This window comes from Letharia columbiana, assembly GCF_014066305.1.
Source record: "Letharia columbiana isolate WasteWater2 chromosome Unknown Sc0000086_s0, whole genome shotgun sequence".
NCBI lineage: Eukaryota > Fungi > Ascomycota > Lecanoromycetes > Lecanorales > Parmeliaceae > Letharia > Letharia columbiana.
Genome location: NW_023501131.1, coordinates 24100 through 36314, shown reverse-complemented (window position 1 = coordinate 36314; position 12215 = coordinate 24100). Strand labels below are relative to the sequence as shown.

Here is a 12215-nt window from a genome sequence, read left to right as displayed (position 1 = left end):
GCATACACAAGTAGATATATAGATAGATGATTGGGTATATCCAACACTGGGGCAGCTGAGACCTTTCTGGACATGCAAATAGTCTAAAAAAAGGCCCCCCAGCGCTAGAAAAACTCCTAAAACAACCCAAGACGTCGTTTAAAGAGGGTGAAGGTCTCGAGAAGGACTCCTGACGGTATCTACTATAGCAAGTAGTAGGGACCGGTAGCACTAGCGCGGACGGGCTGGAAGGTGCTGGTGCCGTAGTGAATGATAGGTAGGCTGGGTAAGTGACGAAAGGCGGTAAGAATCGCCGGCGTCACGTGTTAATATTGCAGCCCCTCTGCGAAAGGACTAGCCTAAATAATAATCCTCAACACTAAGTTATAGCCCCTCTGCGGAAGGACTGGCCTAAATAATGACCCTCAATAATAACCCTTAATACCAAGATGCAGCCCCTCTGCGGAAGAACTAATGTAAATAATGGCCCTCAACACCAAGTTGCAGTCCCTCTGCGGAAGGACTGGCCTGAATAATAGCCCTCAACCAAGTTATAGCCCCTCTGCGGAAGGACTGGCCTAAATAATAACCCTCAATAATGACCCTCAATACCAAGATGCAGCCCCTCTGCGGAAGGACTAATCTAAATAATAACCCTCAACACCAAGTTATAGCCCCTCTGCGGAAGGACTGGCCTGAATTATAGCCCTCGGTGGGGCTTCACATCTGGTGTAAGGCTTTAACGCGCATGCGTCATCGCCCGATGAAATAGCCTAAATGGCTAGAACAGATAAAATATCTCCCTGGCTGCGGTAGCCCAAATAGTCGGAGTGACAAGGACGTTCCATAGCTGCGATAGCCCAATTAGCTGGAATGGCTGGGATATCCTAATGGCTGCGGTAGCCAATGGTAGTTCGACTGAGATATCCCCATGGCTGCGGTAGCCCAAATGTCTAAAATAACTAAGATATCCCATAGCTGCGATAGCCCAATTAGTTGGAATAGTTGAGATATCCCCATGGCTGCGATAGCTGAGATATCCCTATGGCTGCGATAGCCCAAATGGCCCGAATAGGTGAAAAATCTCCATGGCTGCGATAGCCGAGATATCCCCAGGGCTGCGATAGCCTAAATGGCTGGAATCGCTAAGATATCTTTATGGCTGCGGTAGTCTAAATAGCTGAGATAGCTGAAATATCTCTATGGCTGCGGTAGCCTAAATAGCTGAAATAACTGAGACATCTCTATGGCTGCGGTAGCCCAAATAGCTGGAATCGTTGAGACCTCATGGCTGCGGTAGCCCGATTAGCTGAAATCACTGAGACATCTTTATAGCTGCGATAGCCCCAATAGCTAAAATCACTAAGACATCTCCATAACTGCGATAGCCTAGAATAGCTGGGACATCTTTATGGCTGCGGTAGCCCAAATAGCTGGGATAGCTGAAATATCCCCATGGCTGCGGTAGCCCAAGTAGCTGAAATAACTGGGACATCCCCATGTCTGCGGTAGTCTAAACAGCTGAAATAGCTGGGACATCTCCGTGGTTACGATAGCCCGAATAGCTGAATTGGCTGAGACCTCTCCAAGGCTGCGATAGCGCAAATAGCTGAAGTAACTGAGACATCTCTATGGCTGCGGTAGCCCAAGTAGCTGAATTAACTGGGACATCCCTATGTCTGCGATAGGTCAAGTAGCTGAGATAGCTGGGACATCTCCGTGGTTGCGATAGCCCGAATAGCTGAAATGGCTGGGACATCTCCAAGGCTGCGGTAGCCCAAATAGCTGAAGGAATTGAGATATCTCCATGGCTGCGGTAGCCCAATTAGCTGAAATAGCGTCTCCATGGCTGCGGTAGCCCAATTAGCTGAAGTAACTGAGACATCTCCATGGCTGCGGTAGCCCAATCAGCTGGACTAGCTGAAATTCCCCCTAGCTGCGATAGCTTAACCAGCTGAAATAACTGAGACATCTCCATGGCTGCGGTAGCCCAAATAGCTGGAATAGTTGCGACCTCTCCATAGCTGCGGTAGCCCGATTAGCTGAAATCCTCAGACATCTCCATGGCTGCGATAGCTGAGATACCCTTGTGGCTGCGGTAGCCCAAATAGCTGAAGTAACTGAGACATCTCCATGGCTGCGATAGCCCAAACGGCTGGAATAGCTGAGACATCTCCATGGCTGCGGTAGCCCAAATGGCTGAAATAACTGGGACATCCCCATGTCTGCGATATTCCAAATAGCTGAAATGGCTGGGACATCTCTATGGTTGCGGTAGCCCGGACAGCTGAAATGGCTGGGACATCTCCATGGTTGCGATAGCCCGAATAGCTGGAATGACTGAAACATCCCCGTGGTTGCGATAGCCCGGACAGCTGAAATGGCTGGGACATCTCCATGGTTGCGATAGCCCGAATAGCTGGAATGACTGAAACATCCCCGTGGCTGCGATAGCTGAAGTAGCTGGATATGACTGCGGTAGTTCAAATAGCTGAAATGACTGGGATAGCCCAAATAGCTGGAATAGCTGAGACATCTCCAAGGCTGCGGTAGCCTAAATAGCTGAAATGACTGGGATAGCCCAAATAGCTGGAATAGCTGAGACATCTCCAAGGCTGCAGTAGCCCAAATAGCTGACATGACTGCAATAGCCACATGGCTGCAATAGCTCAAATAGCTGAAATAGCTGAAATAGCCACATGGCTGCAAATAGCTCAAATAGCTGACATGGCTGCAATAGCCCAAATAGCTGAAATAGCCACATGGCTGCAATAGCTCAAATAGCTGAAATAGCTGAAATAGCCACATGGCTGCAATAGCTCAAATAGCTGACATGGCTGCAATAGCTGACATAGCTGAAATAGCCACATGGCTGCAATAGCTCAAATAGCTGAAATAGCTGAAATATCCACATGGCTGCAATAGCCCACATAGCTGACCTGGCTGCAATAGCCCAAATAGCTGAAATAGCCGCATGGCTGCAATAGCTCAAGCTGAAATAGCCACATGGCTGCAATAGCTCAAATAGCTGAAATAGCCACCTGGCTGCAATAGCTCAAATAGCTGACATAGCCACATGGCTGCAATAGTTCAAATAGCTGACATCGCTGAAATAGCTGCAATGATTGAAAACATCCACATGGCTGCAATAGCCCAAATAGCTGAAATGTCCACATGGCTGCACTAGCCCAAATAGCTGAAATAGCCACATGGCTGCAATAGCTCAAATAGCTGAAATAGCTGAAATAGCGACATGGCTGCGATAGCCGAAATAGCTGAAATAGCTGCAATGATTGAAAACATCCACATGGCTGCAATAGCCTAAATAGCTGAAGTGACTGAAATATCAATGTAGCTGCGATAGCTGAGGTGAATAGTTACAGGTGGAATGGCTGAAGTGTGTATCCAAATGGTAGTTGCATGGTCGCATGGCCGTACGGCTGCAAATGGCTGGAATGGCTCCAATGGCTGGCATGGCTCCAATGGGTGAATAGCTGCATGATCTCTATGTGACTGCAATAGCCTCAAATAGCTGGTATGCTGGACAATTCCATATGGCTGGAAATGGCTGAGTAGCCTCATGGCCGCATGGCTGCAATAGGGCTGAAATAGGGCTGAAACAGGGCTGAAATTTCTATGTGACTGCAGTGGCCTCAAATAGCTGGAATGGCTGAATAGCTTCATGGCCGCATGGCTGAAATAGTCGAAATATCCTTTCGCAATGACTGATAAAAGAACAATGATATGGCTCTGAAAGAGAACAATTCGAATGAAGAGCCCACTACAGGTGCAGTGGCCATACAAATAGTACTCGCCATGTCCACCTGTCTCCCGCCTATCGCATATCGCATATCGCATAATAATAAGACGGCTGATCAAACAGCCACCAACGCTATGGCCTCATAATGGACCCACTAACCCACAGTCCCACTGTTGCGACTTGTGACGAAAGCTCTCAAAGTCAATTGCAGAACCACCACAGATTCTCGAACAGCTGTTCACAGAACGTGAAATTCGCAAATATAATGTAGCTGAAAGGCAAAACTTGTATTCATTGAACGATCAATTGCCAGTGTTCTGAAGGCGCCTTCCCACTTTTGCGCTTTCCTACTCTTGCGCCATGAAACAAGAGGTTGATCGCAAAAGGAGCAGCATTGCTACTGATACAGTACGCTTCAGACTTGAAAGTCATGCAACCTCGCACATCACATCCCGCAACAACACTTCGACTAAACATTGTCGGCATACAGTCTCACAGCGCTACAGTACTCCGGAATGTGCACCGACAAGTCAACGACCCCAACCCAGTACAGTCGTGGATAACCTTGATCGCCTTCGCAGATGATCCAAGTATCCCATTGAGGAACGCTGGAAGCGGATTTCAACTCGCCAGCTACGGTGTAGAACCAACCTGCGCTCTGCTGCGTCGTGCCCAGAGTGACGGGCTGTGGACCGGTTGGATTTGCCTTGTCGGTGCCCATGTTGATATAGAGGGTCATGTTTCCGACGCCGAGAGGGATACCGTGCGATTCGACAACTCCTCTGTCGGCGTTGGCCTTCTCGGCCTGGTCTACAAAAGTGATGTCATATTGGCCGGTAACATTTGTTTTCGCGTGACCCACTACGTCCTGAGTCAGCAATCCTCTGTGCAATTATTGGTTGCTCTACTAACAAAAGACGTTTTTGAACTCAGGCGATTGGCCTTCCCCTTGCTTGAGATCGCTGCGAAAGATAACTTGCTGTCCGTCTTGTCTTTTGTGATTGAACGGAGTCGAGTTGACAGCTGCAGCAAGCATACCAGCGAGCGCAAGTGGAAGGACGTTTATCATATCGATTACTATATGAGATGTTTGGAAGTGGACAAGATTGAAAGAAACCCTCTTCAAGTACACGACCTCTTTGGGAAGAATGAACGACGTTGAAAAGAGTCTCTATGGTAGTATAAGGTGGTAGTAGAGGCGGACTGAAGAAAGCGGGTCTGAGAATACAAGAGATGGACTGCTTCTTTTGTACCGCATACTCCAGGCAAACTCCAGATACTCGTAACTGCCAAGCCATATCGAGCCAATTCTGGAACGTTGCGCATAGTTTTCCGCAAAAGGTCCTTCATACAGCTAAAATTGGCAGGCTCCATATCATATAAAACTCTTTAAAGTTTTGGACATCGACAGAGTCTGCCAAAATGTTTGGCGCCGACGTTGGAACCCCGGGGTCTTTCGCGACCACAATAGCGTTCTAACAATTCCTATTAATATGTTCCATGTGCACTTCTTCCGACCCTCTCGCACTTCCCTCGCGTTTCATTTTTCAAACGTTTCCAAACATGCGAAATGAGAGGACGGTTCATTTCTTCGCGCGCCTTTTAAGCGCAAACTAGCCGACAGTTAGTTGTCCCATTCATGAAAAACACGCATCAATGCACGCATAGAGGCCCACATAGAATATAGATAGTGGTTGGACCGTCTCACGCCGGGAATAGCAAGCTTGAATGGGCCTAAATAGGTGCCTGAACAGGCATGTTTCTCGTACCCCAGCGCAAGAAAACTCCTATGTCTATGGCATAGACCTGGAGTGGAATGATAGCTAGCTATGTACAGGTGTAGGTGGGTGGGACAAAAGGTATGCAATGGCTCTGAAAGAGGCGGAATCGAATGAAGAGCCATTGATAATATTGACAGGTGCAAAACAGGTGGATATATAGCTCGTACTGGACACCTGTCCCCAACCCCTTGCCGGGGTACCAACAGGGGTACCAACAGGGGTACCAACAGGGGTACCAACAGGTACCAACAGGGCCATGATGTCATGTGACCCACTAACCCCCAGTCCCACTGTGGCGACCAATGCTGCTACGTTAGTAATGTCCACGAGGCTTCTCCCTATTCATAATTGCAGTCTGTATCCAATCAAAAAGACATTGGAAAGCCGTAATTTTACAGCGAGGTTCGAGATATGAACCAAGTCAAACAGCAATCGACAGCAACGAATTTTGACTCATGAGCCAAGCAGATTGTCGTGGCCGTGGATATTTTTATGCCATCAACGCTGTATCAAGGGACGCTTGGACTAGCCGATGTGGCGATTGCTCAGGTAGCGTGGGCGCTGTACGGAACGTATCATCAACACGCCTTTGCTTTTTTCAACGCCAACCCCTCTAACAAGATCGAATGGCGATGCGATCTACCTCGTCTCAACCTCCCGTTGCCGTACGAAACATCCAACTTCCAAAATCTGCAGGAACTTTGCGCGGTTCAAATGTCTGGAGGTAATCAGTAAGCCGCTCAGATTCCGGGTTTGGTTGCCTCTTGATTCTTTCTGACCACACTTAAATACGCAAACTTAGGCGGTTACTGTCATAGGACAGACACGCCTGACGGGGCCATGAACAGAACAGTCTGGTTCTCGGACGAATTCACACCACGATTCGAATGGACATGGAACGCCCACTTCCTCGCTTCATCTGCCATACGATTCTACTGCTGGCAGAGATGCGCGTGTACGGACATGCCCACCCGGGACAACTATGCCCTTGGACTCTGGGCCTGGTCAATTTCCGTCCTTTGGCGTTTCACGCCTGAGTACAATCTGGCAAAACAAGCCCATGGCTCCATCACCCTTGAACAGGCAGGATCCTCAACGAGCCGACAACAGATCTTGCTGGTGTCAAATAGGCTGAATGCGTCCCAGAATCAACACATGAGCACCCCGGCTGGTATGTGTGGGCCAGACGGCCGGCAGTCCTGTCAACAACCCTGGCCCACGGACCCGTTCTTCGAACTCCCCCAAACGCAACGCAGATAATCAAAGCCTCGCCGGGGTCTAACAGTTTGACGGAATGCGGCCGGTATTGCAAACGGTCCGCAGGAGTGTAGCTCCAACGGCGAAGATTCCAACGACATTGATTCTTTCTGCGCAATTCCTTCGTATCCAGATGCAAGAACCCTGGGACTGGATGTCGTTGTGCCAGTTGCTGTGTGTTTGGTCCAGGCCCGTAGAGCTGCTAGTTGGATCGGAGGGAGAGATTTCAAGTCATTTGTGGACGAGATGGGTGCACCGTATCAGTGTCCCTGTAATTGGACATTCGTGTCCGATACTTGCTGCGGCTCGAATGATGGCCTGGTTTACGCATCTGCGTAGGGCGGGAAATACTGGACTGCTATGCAGCTGTGAACAAGTATTTCATTCCTGGGTACGTATTTGTCATTTCCCCAATTCTGAGCTGTGCTCTGCGGCAAGATATAACAAAACACGCGACACAGGGCGGTTGCCAGGTATGGACCCAATAGCTACGAAAACGGACAGACCTTCGTCTATGCCACAGATCCTGACCGAGTCATCGACATCTATGGTAGTAGGATCCGGCTTGCGGGTGCGCTGAAAGTCCCGATATGCTCAGGCAACGAGGCTGCGGGCCAACTGGAACGGTTTTAGCAATGGAAGGGAGGATATGAAGAACTATCCGTGCAAACGCGGTATGTACTATCAATTGGGGTATCCTTAGGTCTGTTAATTAGAGCCGAGAAGACGAAATGGGTTAGAGGTGGGGCTCTAAGGCTTCCTGATACATCTCTCTAAAAGTTCTCGTTTCGAACATTTGTAACGTATTCTGATAGAATCGCAAGGAGCGCGCTGCCAAATTTTTACATTCATTTATATACGCAGCACCCGCTTTGCATTATCACAGGATTCCGTCGCATTTGAACCTAATTCCTGTCACGCACGCCTATCATTCATCCGCATTAGTCCATGGCCAAAGAAATCCTCTTGTCCCTCGAGCCGCAGGTAAAAACTGAATTCCCTCCTCAAGATATGTGAGAAAAAGTATTCCATGGCTAGTGTCGTTTCATATAACATCCTCCATGTGATCCATACCTGCGGATAAAATCTGAATTCCATGCCCTCATAGTCGGCCAGAAGCAAGTCATCCTCTACGGGTTGGTCCCAAACGAGTTGCTCGCCCTGTGTAACCAGTAAGATAAGAGCTGAGCCCTTCTTGACGTCAAGATCGAGACCGTAGCCGTAGAACCGAATAGTGATGGGAGTGCCAAGAACCCTGTAGTCGACCTGGTCCGGGAGTGTTCTAGCGCAAGTCTCTCAGTCAAGAGAGAACAAACCATCGCTGGGATAACTTACTTCAGAGAAGCTGGAGTGGTTACGTTGAATGTTCCCGTTTCATTGACCCGCTGGTTCGCTAGCACAAGGGAATTTGAAATGAGCGATAGAGCAGCGGATACTGACAAAGCAAAGCCCCACAGCCACATTTGTACAGCTACAGGATGAATTATGAAGGTCTTCATGGTGCTACTGTTTTTTTGGCAGGAAAGGGCAACATTCCAGGCAGCAAAGTTTCGTATCTAGAAAAATCGCGGAATTACCGCACACTAGCTCACGCGCATACAGATGTTACTGTCGCGAGAACCTTCTGGCGAGATGCGTTCTGCAGCCGCCAGTGGGATGGGTAAGAGGCAATCTTTCTGTCCGCTGCATTTGTCCAGCCAGAAACTATGGGCCCATACTCATGCTTGGTACCACTGTCTGTCTCATGTTCCATCTCTAGCGGATTCTCCTTGTGGTCCGCTCGGGTCTTTTGACCAAGGACATGAATCCTTTGCAAGATGTCGTGAAGACGTTTTTCTTTACATTCGAGATGAGTTTGTGGATGGATAGCACAAGCTGCAAAAGTAGAATCTTCTGTGAATCTGACATCTGACCATGGCGATAGCCGCGGCACTGCCCACTGGTGACGATCTCCTAACCCATTCCCAGACACTGAATGTCAGCGTAGCATATTGCATGGAAGCTCCAGCCGAGTCTGCAATTTGTCTCTTGCTTTTATGCAGTTGGGCGGTGACAAAGGACCAATCACAAAGTCAACTCGGTTATAGCCCCGAACATGGACCTTTCAAAGACGACTGCCGTCAAAACTGGCTTGCGTGCTATCAAGAGAAGGCTGTCCTCCTTGGAAGAGAGACAAGCTCTTTCACGACCTCTAGTCCGCCTACACTGCTCTTCATTCCGAGTGCGCTTCTGATATATCTTGACTATTGTGAGGCTAGGGAAAGTTGTGCGCATGTAGAGAGCGTCTGGCCAATCGGAGACTTTTTTTCGCCCATGGGAAAAGGATCGTCGAGAGATGCTTGCAACTTACGGTATTGTCAGCTCCTTCAAAGCAGCCATTTCCGCTGCATATTAAGCCACGGCGCGCACAGGGCGGAGGCCATGTGACATTGCCATGTTTGAAAGGGGCGAAGGTTGGGAAGACACAGATGTCAGGATTGACTAAGATTAGTCAGGCCAGAATGATTGTTGGGTATCTGCAGCTCCCCGAATCTCAGATGACAGAAAGCTGACATGCTGCAGGTCTGACAGGCGCTAAATGGAAAAGCTAAATATTCATCCGGATTAGCTAATCTTGGCAGGTGTGTACATCGTCGATCAAAGAGAAATTCATCTTTCATTGTCGCGACCGATTCGCTGCTTGTCTGTCTTTGCATCTGCTCTCACGATTCCTTGTCGCTAACCAGCGTCATGTAGTGACAGCTCTTGGCATGCATGATGCAAGCCTGCTTTTTGTCATTTCTCCGTAAGATGGGCATAATCGATAAGCAGATCCGAGGTCGCCAAGAAACGAAGAATACTGCTATTCAATTTGCAAAGGGAGCCAGCAGTTCAGCGTGGATTCAACATATATAGAGTCTGTTCGCACCTTGGAAAGCAACCTCCATTCACATCCACATCCTCGTGAACACTACTCTCTGGATCTTTAACAGCCTTCGCAGAAACACACAGCTCAAATTCATCATGAAGTTCTCCCAGAATCTCATGTGGGCAGCTGTTACGGCTGACCCTATTGTACAAGCAGCCTTGGTCCCTGGACCGCCATTCCTTCGTCTCGACAAGTATGACTCTGTATGACTCCTACTATGAATCATATACACTTTGGACGCCAGCTCATACCTGTCAAGATGGTTATCGTAGCAGACTTGCAGGAAGGCTTGTACAATACCGTAAGTGGATCTCCTGACATTGATACGCTATGAGTTGATCCAGGTCCGTCCAGGTCCGCGATTACGACCCAACGGTCTTCCGGAACAACATCATCGCACATGCCTCGATCGCAAAATTGTTCAGCATTCCCATCGTCCTGACCACCAGCGCTCAGACGGGACCCAATGGCCCTCTCCCAAAAGAGATAACAACCATGTTCCCAAACGCTCCGTTGATCAAGCGGAACGGAGAGGTAGATGCATGGGACAACTCAGACTTCAGGGCCGCGGTAGTTGCTCAAAACAAAAGTCAAATCATCCTCGCTGGAATCACCACCGACGTCTGTAAGTAAAATTGTCCACCCTTCAAGTCCGCACCTTGCAAACCACCAACGTGTATCAAACCAGGCACCGAATTCCTCGCCCTCTCCCTCCGCGCCGAAGGCTACACCGTCTTTGCCAACACCGAAGCCAGTGGCACTTTCTCCCAGAGACTCGCGGACGACGCAAATCGCAGAATGGAGAGTTCCGGCGTCATTCTTCAGGGACTCTTTGCCATCGTCATGGACCTCATGCGTGATTGGAGGAATACGCCCGGAAGCTTGCAGCTGCTGCCGTTCCTGGATCAGTACTTGCCTGTATACGGGTACGTTGCAAGGGCACACGAGGCTGCTGTATTGAATGGGACATTGAGTCCGGGGGAGTTGGGTCTGTAGTGGCATCGAGTAAGCGTGAAGGCGGAGTCAAAAACTGCAGTTCTAGAGGCGAAATTGAAGTTCAAGATCTCGTTTAATGGTGATGTCTTTCTGTTCATTTGATTAAATTCACGCATTGAGCGCGAAAAAATGGTACCCAGTCTTTCATGTAAGAACTAGTCACAGAGCGAAAATAAACGATTTGCACGAGCAAATAGACTCTCAGCGAAGATTGGATGCCGAATATCAATTGGGTAGACCTTTTGGCTACTAAGTTCTGGTCTATCAAAGCAACTGTTCTCCGTTTTCCTTACCAAACTCACGGAATACTGCAGGATATCGTGACGAGGCATGAATAGCGTGCAGAAATTTTTAGAAACGGCGGTCCGCTACGAAGACAAAGGGTAGCAGCCCATACTTAGATTGAACACAGGCAACGTATGGGGATTTAGAGCACGCGCCACCACGATCTTAGAGAAGTATTTAGGATTCTTGGCTGCTTACGTCTACCAATACTCTGCATCAGGTAAGTATCAGTTTTCACATTCATCGACGTAAGGACTAAGTTCAGTGAGCAACTCAAGCACTTTGCAAGCATACGTAACACCTTAACACTATGTCTCCAGCCTCTAGTCAGAAACCCACTGCGGGAGCGTACCTTCGCACGCTGTCCGTGCCTTGCCGTGTTGGGCAAAAGGAAGACGGATCATGGATGCCGCCAAGCCTTGGTTCCAATCCGAGAAGCATCATAAGCAGGCCCCATGGAATGGCGCGTTTACGCGAACCGAAGAGCCGCCTTCTGCCGTGTCGAGTCCTGCAAGCTCTGCCACAAGGCCACATCAACACAAGAAATTGACGAAAGGCGTCAACCGAATCTTCTTTTCGATCCATTAGCTCTGCTCCAACCAGACCTTCAACAACACAATCTCCCAAGCTGGCGAGATGGTCAACGATGTGGTCCTCAATGACGCGATCAGATCTCTGAATCCGGTCTCGGGGTAACGCCGCAACATCGTCGTGCCCATCATATAAAAAGGGTATCATCCTCACTTAACGAGATGGCGCGGACCAATTGCAGGCATAGCTATTGGTTCCACCATACTCGCAATCGCAATAGCCTACACAGCCGGACTGCGAAAGATGGCGTACAACACCGGGCTCTATTGCTCCGGGCCACTCGTATACGTGGCCTCCAACAACGGCGAGGCGCTCAATCAGGACTTCCCGTTTCTCCAAGCACCCACCCTACGCGCTTGGCGGCATTGCGAAAGTATTCTGGCTTATCACCGGCACAAGATACACCTGCAACCGAGCGCCGGCGAGCATGAAGTCGGTCATTCGGTCCATCTGGTTTCGAGTAGCTAGCGTAGGGTCTTTGCCTGCAGGCCCCTTTTAGGCCTAAAAAGCCCGCGAACTTTTGAAGGGAGCTTCGGAATTCATCCACCCTGCGCCCTAAGACATGTTTGCATACACGGAGGTGGGCCCTCTCTAACGCGGTAAGACTGCGGGGTTTCCGGTGGGTCATTCACGGCTGCCAGCTGAATACCGGTCACTG

The 12215-nt window shown here is 49.2% G+C and overlaps 4 protein-coding genes across 4 annotated transcripts; 2 read left to right on the top strand and 2 right to left on the bottom strand.

The window, feature by feature from the left end:
- Window positions 1-4208: 4208 nt before the first annotated feature.
- HO173_012622 (uncharacterized protein) lies at window positions 4209-4808 on the bottom strand (the record flags this gene model as incomplete). Its single annotated transcript, XM_037314457.1, has 2 exons — window positions 4209-4600; window positions 4652-4808. 2 exons carry the CDS (start codon window positions 4806-4808, stop codon window positions 4209-4211), a joined length of 549 nt encoding a protein of 182 aa, XP_037158659.1.
- Window positions 4809-6012: 1204 nt separating this feature from the next.
- HO173_012621 (uncharacterized protein) lies at window positions 6013-7410 on the top strand (the record flags this gene model as incomplete). Its single annotated transcript, XM_037314456.1, has 2 exons — window positions 6013-6251; window positions 7239-7410. The coding sequence occupies 2 exons, from the start codon at window positions 6013-6015 to the stop codon at window positions 7408-7410; spliced, it is 411 nt and encodes a 136-aa protein (XP_037158658.1).
- A 282-nt stretch (window positions 7411-7692) lies between these two features.
- On the bottom strand, window positions 7693-8240 carry HO173_012620 (uncharacterized protein; the record flags this gene model as incomplete). The annotated part of the gene is made up of 2 exons (XM_037314455.1): window positions 7693-8059; window positions 8113-8240. 2 exons carry the CDS (start codon window positions 8238-8240, stop codon window positions 7693-7695), a joined length of 495 nt encoding a protein of 164 aa, XP_037158657.1.
- A 1540-nt stretch (window positions 8241-9780) lies between these two features.
- On the top strand, window positions 9781-10681 carry HO173_012619 (uncharacterized protein; the record flags this gene model as incomplete). The annotated part of the gene is made up of 4 exons (XM_037314454.1): window positions 9781-9888; window positions 9945-9986; window positions 10040-10310; window positions 10374-10681. 4 exons carry the CDS (start codon window positions 9781-9783, stop codon window positions 10679-10681), a joined length of 729 nt encoding a protein of 242 aa, XP_037158656.1.
- Between the last annotated feature and the right edge of the window lie 1534 nt (window positions 10682-12215).